This window comes from Tarenaya hassleriana, unplaced genomic scaffold (assembly GCF_000463585.1).
Source record: "Tarenaya hassleriana unplaced genomic scaffold, ASM46358v1 Cleome96, whole genome shotgun sequence".
NCBI lineage: Eukaryota > Viridiplantae > Streptophyta > Magnoliopsida > Brassicales > Cleomaceae > Tarenaya > Tarenaya hassleriana.
In genome coordinates, this window is record NW_010972002.1 from 262,815 (window position 1) to 281,701 (window position 18,887).

Consider the following 18,887-nt stretch of genomic DNA (forward strand, 5'->3'; position numbering starts at 1 on the left):
AAAAACGAAAAAAAAAACGAGAAAAAAAAAAATCAACAAAAAAAAAACACAAAATGGTAATTGATTTTCAATTCTTGTTCAATTCTTTAATATTTATGTTTTGTATTAATAACTAACTATTGTTTTTTTACAGTTTCGTAGACGATTTTCTGGTTCCGGAGGATTGTTAGCGGGTTCTTCTGGAGCACCGCCACCCCCGCCACCACCGCCTTCTCGTCTTTCGGAACCGGTGGACGCTCCTCCACTTTTTCCAGAGTGTGATATAACTCTGGAGGAGGTAGAAGAAATTTTAAATTCCTTCGACACTCGCGAGGTGCCGCTAATCGATCCCGAACTTGACGGGGCGTTATGGTAATTTATAAATTAAATTATTTCAATATTTATTTTAAATTATATTATTAGTTAATATTAATAAATTGTTATTATAATTAGGTTCGGGGTTAACGATAAAGATTTGAGGAAAAAATTTACAGCAATAATAACGTCAAATTTTCCTCAACTCTACTACTGTTGGACGGTGGTACCGGACAACATCAAACGTTCTTGGTGGCATTCGTTCATCGTAAGAGGAAATTTTAAATTCCTTCGACACTCGCGAGGTGCCGCTAATCGATCCCGAACTAGACGGGGCGTTATGGTAATTAATTTATAAATTAAATTATTTCAATATTTATTTTAAATTATATTATTAGTTAATATTAATAAATTGTTATTATAATTAGGTTCGGGGTTAACGATAAAGATTTGAGGAAAAAATTTACAGCAATAATAACGTCAAATTTTCCTCAACTCTACTACTGTTGGACGGTGGTACCGGACAACATCAAACGTTCTTGGTGGCATTCGTTCATCGTAAGTTATATTTTTAAAATTTTATTTAAATAAAATAAATAATCACTAACTCTAATTTCTTTTAAAGCAATCTTTTCGGTGGAAAAAAAAGCACACCGATAAAGTTTACAAAGAGTTCAACCAGCTGGGTATGCAGCGGTTGAAACAAATGATGAACAATGCCAAACGTCGTCATCAGCTGCATGGACTGCCACCGGAATGGGCAACAAATGACTTGTACCAGCAGCTTCTTTCGCATTGGAACTCAGACCATTTCAAGAACAAGAGTTCCAAGGCGAAACAAAGTCGTCTGTCCCAAAAATTCGAGGGTGATGGGCCTCATCGTCATACCTCCGGTGCTAAATCATTCAAGAAGAGGCAAAAAGAGATGGTATTTACTTAAACTTTAATTTAATTTTTAATTAGTTTTTTAATATTAGATTTTTTATTATGTTAATAATATATATATATATATATAGGAAAAAGAAATGGGGAGAACGCCATCAATCGTAGAGTTGGTCGCTCGGACTCACAAAAAGTCTGATGGGACATATGTCGATCCCCGTGCGGAACGAGTTGTAACCACGGTAACTCAACGACTCACCCAACTCTTGCAAAATGTTGGCGATTCAGCGGGTTCTTCATCCGGTCTCTCTGCATCGGACCAAGATCGTTGTTATGTGGAGGTAAAACTTAAAATAATTCATTTTTAAATATTATATTTTAATATTTTATTTCAATTTTAAATATTTTTTTTATTTTTCAGTCGGTCTCTCCAAATAAGGGCCGCATCTATGGATTAGGAGGATTGCAGCGAGATTTGTTCGATGATTTCGGTGCAGCAATTCCTCCTGGCATGCAGAGTGATCTCGAACAACAACGACGGATCGAGACACTCGAGCAACAACTTGCGGCGACGAGGCAACAAGTGACTAACCTCGAACAAATCGTTGAGCTTATGCGGGGTGATCGACCACTCCACAATACGCCGCCAAGCTCGGGAGCAGAAACAACGGCACGTAATCTCGGGACTAGCGAAGACGAAGAAACCCGTAGTGCCAATTAATTATTATTAGTGAAACTATTTTATATTTTTTTATTTTTAAATATTTATTTTATTTTTTTATTTATTTTTTTGTGTTTTCCAACGGTTATTCCAACGGATCGCCGTTGGAAATAATTTTAAATTCCAACGGACGGCCGTTGTAAATACCGTTGTAACATTTCGACGGCGTTTCCAACGGATATTCTAACGGATATCCGTGGCAAATACCGTTGTAAATCCGTTGGAAAATTTCTAACGGATATTCTAACGGTCCCGTCGGAAAATAGCCACGGATGTCCGTTGGAATTTCCGTTGATATATCCCGACGAACAAATCCGTTGGAATTCCGTTGAAAATATACCACGGAAAAACCGTTGGAAATCCGTTGAAATATTCCAACGGATGAGGGCATTGGAATTCCGTTTGAAATTTGCCACGGAATTCCAACGGACACCGATTTCTAACGACGAAATTCCAACGGATATTATCAAGGTTTATTTGTTGTAAAATTACAAATATGACTCATAGGAAAGCATTTGTGTAAGCTAAATTGGGCTCTCTAGTTACGATTAAAAGATTAAAGCCCATAAATGGAGGAGCCCACGCATACTTAGTTAAAAAATGTGGCTGCTGGGATTCGAGTTAATTAACTTGATTTGGATGTGTAAAAGGCTAAATTTTATATCTAAAAAACAATATATGTAAAGGTTTGTAACCATTGATATAACGTATAATAATAAGATGTAATAAAGAAGAGATAATAAGTATAATCTCCTTAGAAGATGGGGATTTGTTGTATGTAAACTCTATGTATCTATACATGAATAAATACCCATCAAAAGGTCACATTTTTTTAAAATGTTTTCATAATTGCCGTGTTAGGTGAAGTGCATGCTCCACTAACCCACCCTTTCACCAAGAACAATCATTTGCACATTTAAAAAAAAAAAATAAACAGGAAGCACAAATCTTTACTTGTATAGATATCGAGATTTGTAAGAAGAAAGAAAGAAAAAGAAAAGAAAACCCATTAGCACAAAATGGAAAGAACCCTCATCGCCGTAATCTTTCTCGCAACGACAACACTCGCGTGCCTTTCACGCGCCGCCGTGGTGACACTGAGGAACGGGGAAGCGTCGACATGCAACGGCTCGGTGGCCGAGTGCGGAAAAGAAGAGGTGGAGGAGATGGAGATGGAGTCGTGGATAAGCCAGAGGATGATGGAGGAGCAAAGGACGATTTCGTACGGAGCTCTGAAGAGGAACCAGCCAGCTTGCGGCGGCGACGGTGCCGGCGGCGGCCAACGCGGCGATTCCTACTCCGGAAGTTGTCTTCCTCCGCCGTCGAATCCACACAGCCGTGGCTGTTCCAAGTATTACCGTTGCAGGTCCGATTCTTGATGAATCTTGAAGAGGGACGAAATGAATGGAGTGCGCTTTTTTTTTTGTTAATTTGTGTTCGTGTTTGTAATTGCGGGTTGATGTTAAATCTTGGGTTCGGAACCTAAACAGATTAAAAGATGATAATGTCTTTTGTTAATCAAGCTATAATCTCTCTTGCAGCAAAAAGAGAACACTTCAATGACGGATGATATCGTTTGATCTCTCGTTAGAACAATATAAAAATCAAACCCAATGTAAAAATGGAATAGATATAATTTCTCCACAAGTCCAAAAATTGGATCCCAAAGATTACCGAACCAAAAACCGAAATGGTCATTTGCACCAGCACTGCAAGTTTGGGGTTAATTTGTCATGAACAAAAAGTTTGGGCCCGTATTGAAAATTTTAGAAGATATCAAGATTATGATTTTTTTGGGGGGCATGGCCCAAAAATCCAAGTAAGGCAGCTGCCGGGCATCTCATCTCAATTCAATATCGAAAAATATGACACAGATTTAAAAGATTGAATTACCCTAAATGAATATTTGAGATGAGATCCATTAGAGCAAGAAAGAAAGAATAGTGAATGGAACATAACAAAAAAGTGGTTATGACACAAGGAAGCATCATATCCTAAGACTGTCTTATAAGGCAAACCAAACATGGTGGTGATGAGTTTGAGAACCAGAGGTCTCATGTAATGTAAGGCCACCATGATTCAAACTCCTAACACTTTTTCCAGAGGCAATCCACAGATTACCATACGATGAATCAGACTGGTAAGCGGGACGGATTTTTTTCGATAGCAAAGCAACGGATTTTCCATGTGTATAGGTTTAACAACAGGAATTGGGGCATAGAACTTGGTTCACTTATACGAAAGCTTCCATACCTCTCTAACGTTGGACGAACCATCTGTGATTTCAGACACCAATGTTGAAGCAAGAACACCTACACAAGCGGAAAAAAAAAGATACCGGTAAGTAAGTGCATCGATAAGTACTTGATTCGATCATGGATAACACACTCGACATGTCGGTTAACGTAATTAGACGAATAATGGGAATACCTCCAAAGTGTAGAAGATCTCGACTTACCACTCGACATGTCGGTTAACGTAATTAGACGAATAATGGGAATACCTCCAAAGTGTAGAAGATCTCGACTTACCGTCTCTCTCTATCATAGATAGGAACTGCCTTGTCCCTCCACCAACCCCGAAATAGTATTTCTTTGCAGCCATGTATACTACGCCATTAGGACAAGCCAAACACTGCCAGAATCAAAAATCACGAGTTCAAGCTCCATAATTTTTCGTTATTATAAAACAGTTTGAAAATATTGACGGATACTGTGTATGAGCAGAAGCAAGAGTACCTTTTTAATCAGCCCATATAGACTTTGCTGACCTGAGATAGAATAAATTGTCTCGGCCATTAGAATAATGTCGTAACCAGAAGCTTTTCCACCATTGATATTGTTCTCGCCATCATTTATGTGTGGAAGAAGCTGATGAACTGCACTCCAGTCCCCTGAGAAGAACCGTACCTCTGAGCTGCCACTTGTTGAGGCGGATGCCGACTTTTCGGACAGATTAGCATTCAAATTTGGAATGGTGAGACATCGCAGGACCTCGGCATTGAAGTCCTGAAAATGGACAGCATCTGCATTCTAACAGAGAAAACCAATAAGTTTAAAGAATGTTGAATGATGATTATACATGGACTTTGGCAACATAATATAGACTGAAAATTATTGATTCACCTTAAGGCAGGAATAGATTCCAGGAAGTCCATGACCACATCCAAGCTGAAATCAAATGTTCAAGAATTTAGGTGTAGTGAAACGAAGAACATGGCATATCATTTGGATAATCAACACCAATTTCATGCGTTTCAATTCTAAAAACTAAGAGTTATCCACGTGCAGGGAATTTCGGTTGAGAATATCTCAGCTGGTGTTTAGATCCATGTTAAGAGTAACCACAATGAGGCTTCTACAAGTTGGAAGTTAGCAATACATATTTAGCTTCAAAACCATTTTCCTTTCACAACAAAGTACAAAACAATCCTTAATAGATACTATATTAAGAATAATTTTCCTGCTACTTTTGTATTTTCTCGTAAAAAATCTCAAATCTCAACAAAGTCCTAGCTGTTTGATGTTAGCGCACATCAAATATCGTCTAGCACATGGAGAACAACCCTTTCTTTTTCTTCTCAATGGATCAATAAAACAATCTACCGCTTAGATAATCAAGCCGAGGGAATAAAGAAACTAACCTCGAGAACCCGCTTTCCAGAAAATGGTAAGTTCCCATTATGAACCTCTTTCTCAAGAATTTTAACAAGATCAATTGATCCTTCCCAAAGCTTCAGACCACCTATGTCAAACAAAACAATATGAATAACCAGAGAGAGAAGACACATCAACCGATCTTTTGCCATGGAAATCATTAGAGAAAGGTCAGTTTACCTTCATACACTCCAGGAACCAAATCTGAATTAGGCAACCCGAAAACGTCTTTAGTGTTCACACGACCCTAGAAAACGAAAGCATTACATTGAATAATTCTCTTCCATTATTGCCACCATGATTCACATTTTCGAAGATTGTTCAAAGGGTCACACAACGATTTCTCAGGATGCAAATGTTGCTGTCATCTAAGCTAAATCCAAAGCAGAAGCCACACTCAATTCAAGCCCACAACAAAGAATTTCAATTCCCCCCCCCCCCCCCTTACCAAAAAGAAGCTTACCTTCAACAAAGTGAGTTCTCCAATGGCCACCTTCTCCACAGCGAATTTGACAGAGGAAGAGACATGCTGCGACGAAGATCAAGAGATTAATCCCTAAATTAAATACAACAACCAAACGAATTAAAGGAGATATGAACTAGAATCGGAGATGTTGACGACGATACCTCGGAGGACAAGACTTCGACGGGAGGAGGCGGCAAAGGACGAGGTGGTTCTGGTGAATCGAGAAACCCTAGCCCTAGACTTGAACCATTAGAGGAGTTATCATTTGAAGATGAGAACAACTGAAACGTTGGGTTCGTCGCCATTGACAGAGCTTGAGCTTTGGCGGCAGCGGCGAAAGTGCCAGAGCACTGAAAGGGAACTTATTTTATTTCTCCCCGTCGGGAGATTCCATCTTCGAACCGGTCGACATCCGGTTCGATTACATACCGTAAATTAAATATCTTCCAAATCGGTGGGTTTAAACGATTAACCAAACGGTTCGAGCGGTTAAAGAAATTTTCTATAGATATTGGAACGGTGATTTTTATTTTTTATTTCCTTTTAAATTATATTTTAATTTTTTCGTCTAACCGGATATAGATTTCCAAGGATCAGACATAATCTCTAAACCAATCACAAACCGGAATAAAATAATAACCGAATCCAATCGGGAACCAAACCGGGAGACAATTCTCCAACTACTTTTTACCAGCTCCAGTTCCCACCTATCTCTCTTTCATTCATCATCGCCATTGTTTTCGCCGAGATCCGTCCATGGACGACGGAGCTCTAGCTATCTCTTCCGCTTCTGGAGGAGGAGGAGGACCGGCGCCGTTCCTTCTGAAGACGTATGAGATGGTGGATGATTCGTCGACGGACGAGATCGTTTCGTGGAGCGCCAACAAGAACAGCTTCATCGTCTGGAACCATCCGGAGTTCGCTCGCCTCCTTCTCCCGACCTACTTCAAGCACAACAACTTTTCTTCCTTCATTCGTCAGCTCAATACATATGTGAGTCTTCGGATTCAATGCTCCGTGAAATTCTTATCTTGCAGTTTAGGGTGATGATTTCTCCACTTCGTTGCGGTAATTCGAACGAAATTTTTTGTCTGTTACTGGAATTGAGGTTGGGAATTAGTAGTATATTCCGGATTTTTCCGAGCCGGGAAAGGTTTAGAACAGATTATGAGTGGTTTCGTTATGAGAAACTGATTGTAGTATCTCTCATTTGTTGAAAATTTAAATTTTCTGCTCTCAAATCATTTGATATATCAAGCTTCTCCAGCTGAGTAATCGTACTATGGAACAAGGGAATGGGTAAAATTGTCGATCTTATGGGTATTATAGATTGCATCCTCTTTCTATAAATGGGAAGGATAAAGGAAAGCTTAAAGGAGATATCTTGGGATCGGCGGTAGTGAAAAGTGTCCCTTAAGTGCGTAATTCTGTTTACAAAATGAAATTTAACTCTTAGTTAGCTTTTAGTTTCTCTTTTGTGATTTCGTTATTCATTACAAGTTTATAACAGAGAGAGTCCTGCTTGTAAAACTCCCCCCCCCCCTTCCTGGGCTTACATTTTGTGGTCTTCAATAACAAAGTTTTGTTTTGTTGTCATATGTTGATAGGGATTCCGAAAGATTGATCCTGAGAGGTGGGAATTTGCTAATGAATGTTTTGTCAAGGATCAGAAGCAGCTGCTGAAGAATCTACACCGAAGAAAACCTATTCACAGCCACAGTCAGCCACCCACTTCCATAATGGACCAAGAAAGAGCAGCATTGAAAGAAGAAATGGATAAGCTCTCTTGTGAAAAAGTTGCTATAGAAGCAAAGCTTTTGAAGTCAAAACAGCAGAAGTCAACAGCAAAGCTTCAGTTGGAAGAGCTGACCCAGCAGGTAGATGATATGGAGAAGAGGCAGGAGAATTTGCTGAATTTCTTAGAAAAGGCCATCCAAGATCCTATATTTATTGAAAAATTTGCCTGTAAAGTTGAGCAATTGGACATCTCAGCTTACAACAAAAAGCGAAGAGTCCCTCAAGCTGAGCATTCAAAGCCACAGTCAGAAAATTCCCATTTGGATAATAGCAGTAATAGCTCGAGGCCCGAGCTTGAGAGTATTTTCCACCAAAGTTTCTCAAATAAATTACAGTTAGAGCTCTCCCCGGCTGTTTCAGACATTAACTTGGTGTCACATAGTATACAAAGTTCCAACGACGGAGGGAGCCCGAAGGGGAGACTATCAGGAGGAGATCCGAAAGGTGCTCAAACAAGAACAGAAGGCCTGTTATTTGCACCTGAAGCACCTGAGCTTGCAGATACCGGGTCATGCCCAAGAAGATTACTATTAAATGAGAATACACAAGCAGAGACATTGCCACTGAGGTTAACTTCTCCAGAGGAAACTGATGGTGACTTTCCATGCCATTTAAATCTAACCCTGGCATCTGCTCCATTACCCGCCGCCAAGACAGCTCCATTGATAACAAAGGCAACTCAGAAAAGTCAGGATGTTGGAAGATTTCCTGAGTTCAACTTCGAGTCAAGAGAATCAAACGCAAGTGCGAAGAACACAGCCGCACAGGAAGCAGCTACTGGAAAGCAAGCAACTGTGGCAGCCTCCCCAGCTAGAGTGAATGATGTGTTCTGGGAGCAGTTCCTAACTGAAAGACCAGGTTCCTTGGATAACGAAGAGGCGAGTTCCACTTATAGGGCAAACCCACGTGAAGAGCAAGAAGATGGAAGAACCGGCCAAATGATGTCTCGAAATACAAGGAGTATCGAGCAGCTGACCCTTTAAGTACCCAGATAGTATCAACACATCTGCCAACAAGGTTCTCAAAATCTCATATCTTACCCTTGCTGTCCATTATTTTTTGCATATCATTCGGGCTACTCACTTTTTTCTTTATGGTTTTTATATATTTTACTCATGTTGAATTCATATAATGGCAGTGAAACTAAGCAACTTGTGTTTTACTCCCATTCAGAAATGTACCTGTAATGCTGATTCGATTTAGACTTTATCCATTTGGTTACTCAGGTCACATTGTCCAAGTCCAAGGGCTCGTCTTCAACCTTTTAGTCTCCTTTTTCAGCCACTCCCGAGTAAAAGTAAATGCATAGCCGAGTGATACAGATATACATAGTACAAGAAGCTGTTCTCATTACACTGTGTAAGTTGTTATTCGCCTGCCTCTCTCGAGCCTTCCCTTACTAGATCTCTTCATACATATAGTTGGTGTAGAATTGATTCCACGGTCTGAATTATATTATCTTTGCATGCAACTTGTATTGTATGATGTGTGTATTGAATAAGCAGCTTTTATTCCTCTGACACACAATTCTGATTAGGGTAAAGCCCTTTACCAAAAGTTTTGGAGGAGGAATCCGAATCTTGAATCTTGAGATGCTTTGAAGAAACTGATATTGTAGAGACCCTTTATGTCAGAACTTGTAACCAGATGGCCAGTTCTCGATCTTTTCAAAATCTTTTATGGGAAAAGAGAGTCAAGTATTTCATTAGTTGAAATATGATATGACATTTTCAATAAATCTGTAGTGCGAATAAATGGTTGGATTTTGATTTGTTTGGTCACCTGGAATTCAGCTATAAGGAAGGAATGTGACTTTTGGGGGTTTGTGGTGGTGTTGGGTTTTCAATGATTGTTTTTTTAATCTCCAGAAAGTTGCATTTGAATTGAATCTAAAATTGAAGATTTATTTTAATTTGTATAGTTTTTTAAAAAATTTAAAATTCTGGATCCCAAAATAACCAAACCTGAGGCCCGAAATGTGGCAATAGCCGATTTTTCTCTCTTGCGTTATGATGTTTTATCAAACATTTTTGGGTTCTTAAAACTAATCTGTCATTAATTACCATGTAAAAAAAAATCTTGAGTCACTATCATTAAAGACTAATTTTACCGTTCAAACCAAAGACCGAACCGGACCGAACCGGTAAAATCAATGAACGTGGACCGGCTGCGTGCTTGCATTCATGTCTCTGTCTCACTACTCACACTACTCCAAATTCACCGTTGTTTTCTCTCATCGCTTCCACTCCACCAAACTAAACCCAGATCTTTACCTGCAAATTCCGACAGCGAGATGTTGAAATCCGTAGCTCTCTTTTGCTTAGCGATACTTTTCCTGCATACCCACTTCTTCGATTCCGTCGCCGTCGCGGTTTCTCGGGCGAACAACGGCGAGATCGACGCAATGCTAAGCGGGAGCGGCGGCGTCGGAGAGTCGTCGATGGAGGAAGAGGAGGAGATGATGCCGTCGGAGATCAGCCGGAGAGTGATGATGATGCAGAGGCGGTACATAAGCTACGAAACCCTAAGGAGGGACATGGTCCCCTGTCAGAAGCCAGGTGCTTCGTACTACGATTGTCGCTCAGGGCAAGCGAATTCTTACAGCAAAGGCTGCGAGATCATTACCAGATGTGCTAGAGACACCAGCGAAACCAGAACCTGAACAAAATTTCTCAGAGTTGAGAATTCAGAGGCAATGTATTTGAAGAGAAAAAGGCAAGTAAATTTTGTATTTTTGTTGTATTGTGTTGTGTGGTTAAGGTTTCATGGAGCGTCTGTAGGATTCATGGTAATGTTCCATATATAGATACTGTATGACATAAATAGCTATATGTAACTTGGAACTGCTTGTTCATCAATATCAAATGATTGAGATCTGTGATATACATTACCTTTCTGAGAGTAGATTGATGAGAGTGCTAATTGTGGAAATTGTTAGATGGAGTTGGGATTTGCCCGTTTCGGGTTCTTGTGAACTAATTTGGTAGCTTTTCATTGGGATGGCAGTGAATGATTTCATGGGTTCTTTATAGTAAAGAGGATGGATTTCTTGACACGGCTATAGATCTATCTATGCTCCCTGTCTCAACCGTGTAGAGAACTAGTTCATCAAGCTGGGGATTAAACTAGAAGACCAATCTAGCATTTTGATTTGTATGTAAACTTGTGTATCAGTATGCATATAGCTAGGCCGGGATCAAGCTTTTGCCGATTCCGGGTTTGTGTATATATAATGTGTAGCAATGATGTACGTCGGTTTTAAGAAGTTATAGGTAGGGTTTGGTTTCTGGCACTAGGAGGACTGAAGGAAGAAACTTTGTGGAAAGCTGAAGTTTTCCGGGCATGAATGTTTCAAGAACCCGACATTTTGCGGGGAGTTGTCGATGTTATTGTTGGTACCAAGAGTATAGGAGGAATCTGACAGATGATTTCACGGTGTCTCTTGTTATAGTTGTGGGATTTAGTTGTTTGTGGAGGTTGAATCAGTTTCTTAAAGGAAAGGGACACTGGGATGGAGTAGTAAAAGGGGAGAATGAAGGACAATGTCTCCCTCCATTTGAGTCCATATGCTTCTTAGGCTAAAAAGAAGATTCCTTTATGGAGAATAATAGTATTTTCTTTGGTTAAGATTTGATTTCTTGTACAGAACTTAGGAGAAGGGGTGGTTTCTTGATATATATGTGTGTCCATATATATATATATATATGGCAGTGATTGCAGAAAGAGCCATACCTTCTCCCGCACTAATCTACTGAATTCTTTGATCTTCACTATCCATTGTTCATACAGAATTCAATCTGAAAAATTGAATCGTCGTCATCTACCGGCTTGGTCTCTTTGTAAACTCTAGCTGCAAACAGGGTTGGTTGTTTCTGAGCGTTATTTCATGGGTGGTTTTGTTAGGATGGACGTTTTGGGATTCGGTTCCGAATTTTAACTGTTCGGTTTGGAAACGATTTATTCGGTATTCTAAAATTTGTACCAAATTAGTAGCATATATTATTTGGTTCGGTTCGGGTTTCGGTATGGTTCAGTTTTGGTTTTTGTAAAAAAATGTAGATTTTTTTTATGAAAATTTTGGTTTTTCAGAAATTTTATAAAGTTTGGTTCGATTTGGTTTCGAAAAATTCGGTTCTATAAAAAAATATACCGTTCAGAAGTTTTGAATGATATAGTCCGAAAAATATTGAACATTTTGCTTCGGTAGGGTTAGATTCATTGTCCATCCTTAGGTTTTGTTATTTGAAATTTAGATGGTTGAGTTTTACAAAATTATATTTTTTTCCTTCTGATATCAAATGGTTTTTTATTTGTGAAAATGCTTGTTTTCCTATAAAAAAAATCAATTGTTTTTATATTCAATTAGATTTGTTTTGCCGTTATAGAAAAATTATATATTTGATTTTTATATGGAATTCAATACAATATTATCAAGTTCTGTTCCACACAGTTTCTATCAACTATCAATTCTCCAATTCAACACATAGCTTTTGTCGATAAAATTTCAAAAGTTACTCATGTATGGATTTTATGAAATTGGTAATTTTAAATGTAATTTCCAATGAAATAAGCTTTCACAGGAAAGAGCTTACAAAAAAGGAAATAACCCAACAATTTCTTTTTCAATTCTCGGCCTTTGACACTAACCAAAAAGACAAGAAAAATCCAAAACAACAAAAAAGAAAATGGAAAAGGAAGAAGATGCGGATGGCATGAGACCAGAGACAGCCTTCGAACTCCCAAAAAAAAAAAGAAAAAACCTTATTTCATACCCCCAAATACTCTGGTCTTAATTCATCAGTAAAAAGACCATACAGTTTCCCTCTTCGACACACACAAACCCTAATCAAGAAAAAACATCCATCCTCAATTCCGGTAACCACCCCTTTCTTTCCTCGTTCCCTCCCTCAGTACCTGTAATGAGGCGGCTTGTACGGACCCTCGATGGGGACACTGATGTAATCGGATTGGTCCTTGCTGAGCTTTGTCAGCCTCGCCCCGAGCTTGCCCAGGTGAAGGGCCGCCACCTTCTCGTCCAAGTGTTTCGGAAGGACGTACACCTTCTTCTCGTACTTGCCTGTCGCCTTCTCCTTCCACAGCTCGAGCTGTGCGATCACCTGGTTGGTGAACGAGCAAGACATCACGAAGCTCGGGTGACCAGTGGCGCAGCCCAGGTTCATGAGCCGGCCCTCTGCAAGGACTATGATCCCGGTCTTGGTATCGGGGAAGACCCACCTGTCGGTTTGAGGCTTGATCGTGATGCGTTTCACGCCGGGGAAGGTCTCGAGGCCGTGCATGTCGATCTCGTTGTCGAAGTGACCGATGTTGCAGACGATGGCGTTGTTCTTCATCTTCCTCATGTGGTCGACCATGATGATGTCCTTGTTTCCTGTCGTGGTGACGAAGATGTCGGCCTCGGACACAACGTCCTCGAGGGTTAGAATCTGGAAACCTTCCATGAGAGCCTGGAGGGCACAGATGGGATCGATCTCGGTGACGATGACACGGGCACCGGCAGCCTTCAGGGCCAGAGCACATCCCTTTCCGACATCTCCGTAACCACAGACAACCCCGACCTTTCCGGCGATCATGACGTCGGTTGCCCTCATCAGACCATCGGGGAGAGAGTGGCGGCATCCGTACAAGTTGTCGAACTGCACCAGCGGAAACATACATGAGATAAGTAGTGACAAAGCGTATAAAACACCTAAGTTGACTTGCACAGCACACATTACACAAGGAAAGACATATCTTTTGTTAACCAAGTCCTTGTGTCACTAACAATTTGACAAGTTTCAGCAATTTAGATCCCTACAAACTTGGATCTTGCAAGCTAGTGAATACTTTTCAATCAATGAACTTGCAGATAATTCAAACATGGGAAAGATCCATCAATTTGTTAGTCACTTAGCACAATCTCCTAATGTCGATATGTCTCTTCAATAGATTTGCTTAAGAGCGTCAGATCTAGAGCTCCAATGGGACAGGACTAGATCTGGACCCAAATCTCTGCCGTATGCATCGGATCTGAATTTTTTAATATATGCACAAAACTGGAACGGATCTAAATGACGCAAAAAGGGTAGAGAAATGCAGAGATCGATACCTTGCTCTTGGTGACGGAGTCATTAACGTTAATGGCGGGGAACAAGAGAGTTCCATTGACCTGCATCTGGTAGAGCCTCTTGACACCAGTGGTGGTCTCCTCAGAGACACCCACCAATCTCTCCTTCATCTTGTGGTACTTCTTCGGATCGACCGGAAGGCCGTCCTTGATGATCTGCAACACGATCTGGAACTCAGGGTTGTCGGTGGACGAAGGATCCGGGACCTGACCGGTCTTCTCATAGATCTCCTCGGCCTTAACACCCTCGTGGATCAAGAGAGTGGCGTCACCACCGTCATCGACGATGAGGTCGGGACCACCACCGGGACCCCAATCGAGAGCCCTCTCCGTGCACCACCAGTACTCCTGGAGGGTCTCACCTTTCCAGGCGAAGACGGCGGCGGAGTCACGAGCGATGGCGGCAGCGGCGTGGTCCTGAGTGGAGAAGATGTTGCAGGAGCACCATCTGACCTCGGCTCCGAGAGCGGTCAGGGTTTCGATGAGAACAGCGGTCTGGATCGTCATGTGGAGAGATCCGGTGATCTTCGCACCCTTGAACGGCTGCGACGGTCCGAACTCGGTACGACACGCCATGAGACCAGGCATCTCCACCTCCGCGAGCTCGATCTCGAGACGGCCGAAGTCGGCCTGAGACATGTCCTTGACCTTGTACTCACGACCACTCGACGTCTTCTCAACGAGCAACGCCATTTTTCCCGATCTAAAGCTCTCTCTCCGAGATACTGTCTTCCGATATATATTTGATTTTTATATGGAATTCAATACAATATTATCAAGTTCTGTTCCACACAGTTTCTATCAACTATCAATTCTCCAATTCAACACATAGCTTTTGTCGATAAAATTTCAAAAGTTACTCATGTATGGATTTTATGAAATTGGAGTGAGGGAGTATAAATAGATGAGAGAGAAGAGAGATGGACGGTGGAGATTTTCGGGAGGGTTCGGTGGATCTGGTAAAAGGCTACGATCCCGTAGCCGACGGAGCACGGTGCGCGAACCGTGTGGTTCGCGGTCGGGATGATCTGACGGTCACTATAGATTCAAGCCACGTGGCGAAATCTTATAGGTATTTACTTTTAAAATTCATTTAATTCGTGTTTTATGCGGATAATTAGCAGTCTAACGATAGTTATATTGTATACTATACACTTTTATTCAAATTTTACTTGATTTTAATTTTATTTACAAATTAAATTGTTGCTAACTGTCACATTTTTTCGAAATGAAAAAAGGTGAATCTATTTTTATCATTCAGAGAAATATTTGTGTGTGTGTATATATATATATATCCCATAAAAGCTTGAAAATAGCAAATTTGCTTCCAAACAAAATATATAGATATTTTTGTACATATATTTTTCCTTTTTCAGATCCAACTCACACGACACTTTACATGATATTAAAATTTCTTTTTTTTTTTCCTGAATTTAGAACTGCAGCAATGAAATGTAACAGAAAGACAAATTTTTTTACCTTATCTCTTGTAAGATTATAAAAAATAAATGTTATAGACAATATTAAAGAGAGTTTTCGGAATCGTGTTAGAAAATATAAACATCCATATTCGAGATACAAGAGTTATACATATATACATATATATATATATATATGTATATATATGTCATAATAATAATAAAACAGAAGTTTTTTTTATTCTACTTTTTTAGTAAGGTGCCGGAGCGTCGGTGGATCCAATAATAATAAATTTGGGAAATAACATATAAATATATTGGTGAGATATTTTCTTTTTATACTTTTTTGATAAAATATATATAATATTTGAAAAAGCCGACAGCAAGAAGCATGGTAATGAATGGTGCAGGCTGCAGCGATGTGGCTTTGTGGCAAATGCAGTTGTATATGAATTTGCACATATTATTATTGTATATTTCTTTAATTCTATTTATTAATTATAAACCCCCCAAAAAAAAAACAAATTCATGTCCTCTATTAAGAAATTTACTTTTTAATTGGGATTAAATTTATTCACTTTTACCATCTTCATAAAAAAAAACCATAGCAAAGATTTCAGATAAATAATATGAAAAGATTGTAATAGTGTTACTCTTGATTAAGACACAAGGGTTACGTTCACCACGAACTTCTAAATTATAATATTTTTTGTGGGGAAGATGCTTAGATTACATGAAATAAAATGGAATTAAGTAATATTTGATATTATTCAAATTAAATTAAATTTAATAATAAGATATATTAAAAAAATTATAAAAAAAAAACTGAACCGAATCTTACTGAATTGGCATAATATAGATATAATTTCTTAACATTGAAAAATAATAAATAATCCAATAAAACAGTATATCCATCTCTATTGGAATTGAAAATGGAAAACAGAACAAAACTAAAGAAGATTCATGCACTTTCAATATCATTTATGGGAGGTTTTATATTTTTTTTAACAAACTTTCATCATAATATTTATTAATAAATTCGATTATTAAAGTATGGATTATCAACAAAAAAAAAATTCCTTTGAATCCGAGAATTTATGGTAACATGTCACCAAAAAAAGAAGTACCATGTAACTATGTCGACATTATAAGCAAGGAGTATTTTTTACTTGAAAGAAAAATATCACTTCCCCAATTAAAAATATTTTTTTTTTCTTAAGAAAGAGAATACTTTTCTGTTCGCCACGGTTGGTTGGGCGATGTATTGTTGTGTTTAAATTTGTTATAAATATATTGAATTTTAATTCTATTTTATTTTAAAAGTTACAAAAATATGTTTTGTTATAAATATATTGAATTTTTTATTTACAAATATTAACTTTTTTTATAAAATTTTAAATAAATTTAGTTTGAGATATTATATTTTTCAAATATTAAAATAAAATATTCGTCTAGAATTCAAACAATAGAAATTAGTGGATGGGGAAGCGCCACCATGAAAAATAGTTCCCATCTACCACATGAAAAACAAAATCCAAAAAAACGTGATTATGCTCGCGGGAAAATTATATTAAAGAACATTGACTATAATGTGTAGCATTTTCTTCATTCAAACCAAACAAAAGCTAAATAAAAATCTCAAAATTTTAAAATTGATATAATTAAATCAAAAGAGAGATGATAATAAAGTATTGTTCATAAGAACTTTTTTAGATTTAGATAAACTTATTAACAACAGTTTTGATAAAACTAGTACATATTATCATAATTTATTAGGTTTGAGTTTGATATCGGCAGTTTTTACGTATTCGGGTTTTATTAAGAATATCATCGGATTATATTGTTTTGATAAAATAAAATTTAATAAATATGCTTATAGATATGGGATTCCTTTACAAAAAATCATATTTTTTTGGCTAATTATATAGATAACATCAATTATTATTATAATTAGGGAAATAAAACATGCCAAGTTTGTGGTTTTGGTAAAGAACGCAACAAGTTCACATGTTGACCGCAGATCTCGCAGGACTTGGGACCATGAGATCGGCTTATTGAAAAGACCATATTACCCTCACCTACCCCAAAAGCACAAAAATACCTACTCCCCACATTTATTTATTTTTTTTGTCACGACTAATGTTAGTAACGTAGGCTATAATATTTGTTCCTTTTTAGTTAATTGCTTTAAACAACTTTTTATTACAGACTAAATTTATACAAAAATATTTTTTTAAACATTTGATTTTTATGTGGATAGAATAAAAAAGTATTATACCAAAAGAAATATAGATATTGATATAAAATTAAATTCACATAATTAAAAAGAATAATTCTTTGATTTTATTGATCTGTGTGTTTATTTTTTTAATTCAATTTTAACTAGGAGTGGATAAAAATATCTTAATTTCGGATAAAGGTAAGATATATGAAAATCGGATATTCGTCGAACGGATTTTGATATATCTAAAATCTGAATTTTGGATTCGAATTCGGATTAGTATTTTTGGACCGAATAGTTAATTGTGGATACCTTAATAGTTACTTGCGAATACCTTAATAGTAGAAAAATACCAATATATTTTATAATTTGAGAAAATCTCATATAAATAACTTAACATTATAAAATATTTCAAATAAATATCTAAACTTTTAATTTGTTCAAATTTATATTTCAAATATTAAAATGTTTCAAATTGCTATCTCAACTGTTAAAATATCCAAATAAATACCTCAATTCATAAAATATATGACAATTCTCAACATCAATTTTAACAACGATATCTGAATTATATATTAATTTGTAACAAAAAATGAACTGAAATTGTAAATTGTTCTCGTGGGGATGGGCATTCACCTGGACTTTCCCAATCTTCTGAGAGGTGTAGTCGGACCAAAAAACTGGTAAATTTCTGGATTATTAAAAAAGGAATATTTTAATATTTAAATATCAATTAGATCAAATTACAATTTTAAATATTTATTTGGTATTTTTTACAAAATTGTTATATTTATATGAGATTTTTTTTATAATTATTAAAAAAATAAAAAATTATATATCAATATATAATTGTTTTTTCTTTGTTTAGATAAAAAAATACTATCATTTTATAATCTAGTTATTTTAATGGAAATATTTTTTAATAATTTTATTAATTGTTTGTATGTAATATATCGAATTTTAAAATTTTAATTTAAGATATATCAGATAATAAATTCGGATATCCAAAATTTCAAATTCAAGCTCACATTTTAACATATATAACTTGTCAGGTTCAAATTTAGATATTCTAAAATTCTGTTATCCAACTTGTGCTCACCCTAGTTTTAAAATATAATATTTTTGGTATGATTGTAAATTACATAGATTTAATCTTTCATTAAACATCATATATGGGTGAATATGATTGTGCTTCTATTTGAAGGAAAACAGGGGTTATGATTAACCATTTGCATTCTATAAATTTAATCGTAAAAAACAAAAAATAAACGTTATAATCTCATAGAATATACACCAACTTGTAACAAA

General features: G+C 37.3%; 5 protein-coding genes across 8 annotated transcripts; 3 read left to right on the top strand and 2 right to left on the bottom strand.

The window, feature by feature from the left end:
- Positions 1–2,785: 2,785 nt before the first annotated feature.
- On the top strand, positions 2,786–3,460 carry LOC104804793 (protein RALF-like 32). The gene has a single exon (XM_010529150.2). The coding sequence runs from the start codon at positions 2,917–2,919 to the stop codon at positions 3,274–3,276; it is 360 nt and encodes a 119-aa protein (XP_010527452.1). The 5' UTR covers positions 2,786–2,916; the 3' UTR covers positions 3,277–3,460.
- A 336-nt stretch (positions 3,461–3,796) lies between these two features.
- Positions 3,797–6,373, bottom strand: LOC104804794 (histidine protein methyltransferase 1 homolog). The gene is made up of 8 exons (XM_010529152.1): positions 6,181–6,373; positions 6,017–6,082; positions 5,734–5,800; positions 5,541–5,641; positions 5,023–5,067; positions 4,636–4,929; positions 4,429–4,531; positions 3,797–4,209 (listed from the first exon to the last, which is right to left on the bottom strand). The coding sequence occupies exons 1-8, from the start codon at positions 6,322–6,324 to the stop codon at positions 4,127–4,129; spliced, it is 903 nt and encodes a 300-aa protein (XP_010527454.1). The 5' UTR covers positions 6,325–6,373; the 3' UTR covers positions 3,797–4,126.
- A 343-nt stretch (positions 6,374–6,716) lies between these two features.
- LOC104804795 (heat stress transcription factor A-5) lies at positions 6,717–9,615 on the top strand. 2 transcript variants are annotated; one of them, XR_770389.2, is made up of 4 exons: positions 6,717–7,012; positions 7,627–8,833; positions 9,043–9,175; positions 9,354–9,615. XR_770389.2 is itself a non-coding variant. In XM_010529153.1 (3 exons), the coding sequence occupies exons 1-2, from the start codon at positions 6,776–6,778 to the stop codon at positions 8,797–8,799; spliced, it is 1,410 nt and encodes a 469-aa protein (XP_010527455.1). In that variant the 5' UTR covers positions 6,717–6,775; the 3' UTR covers positions 8,800–8,833; positions 9,043–9,287. The 2 variants fall into 2 exon arrangements, 1 of the variants encoding a protein (XP_010527455.1); XM_010529153.1 differs by lacking the exon at positions 9,354–9,615 and having other exon boundaries at positions 9,043–9,287.
- A 386-nt stretch (positions 9,616–10,001) lies between these two features.
- On the top strand, positions 10,002–11,527 carry LOC104804796 (protein RALF-like 24). 3 transcript variants are annotated; one of them, XR_770390.2, is made up of 2 exons: positions 10,002–10,531; positions 11,089–11,527. XR_770390.2 is itself a non-coding variant. In XM_010529154.2 (1 exon), the coding sequence occupies exon 1, from the start codon at positions 10,110–10,112 to the stop codon at positions 10,476–10,478; it is 369 nt and encodes a 122-aa protein (XP_010527456.1). In that variant the 5' UTR covers positions 10,003–10,109; the 3' UTR covers positions 10,479–10,703. The 3 variants fall into 3 exon arrangements, 1 of the variants encoding a protein (XP_010527456.1); XR_770391.2 differs by having other exon boundaries at positions 11,113–11,526; XM_010529154.2 differs by lacking the exon at positions 11,089–11,527 and having other exon boundaries at positions 10,003–10,703.
- Positions 11,528–12,368: 841 nt separating this feature from the next.
- Positions 12,369–14,682, bottom strand: LOC104804797 (adenosylhomocysteinase 1). The gene is made up of 2 exons (XM_010529155.2): positions 13,923–14,682; positions 12,369–13,470 (listed from the first exon to the last, which is right to left on the bottom strand). The coding sequence occupies exons 1-2, from the start codon at positions 14,631–14,633 to the stop codon at positions 12,724–12,726; spliced, it is 1,458 nt and encodes a 485-aa protein (XP_010527457.1). The 5' UTR covers positions 14,634–14,682; the 3' UTR covers positions 12,369–12,723.
- Between the last annotated feature and the right edge of the window lie 4,205 nt (positions 14,683–18,887).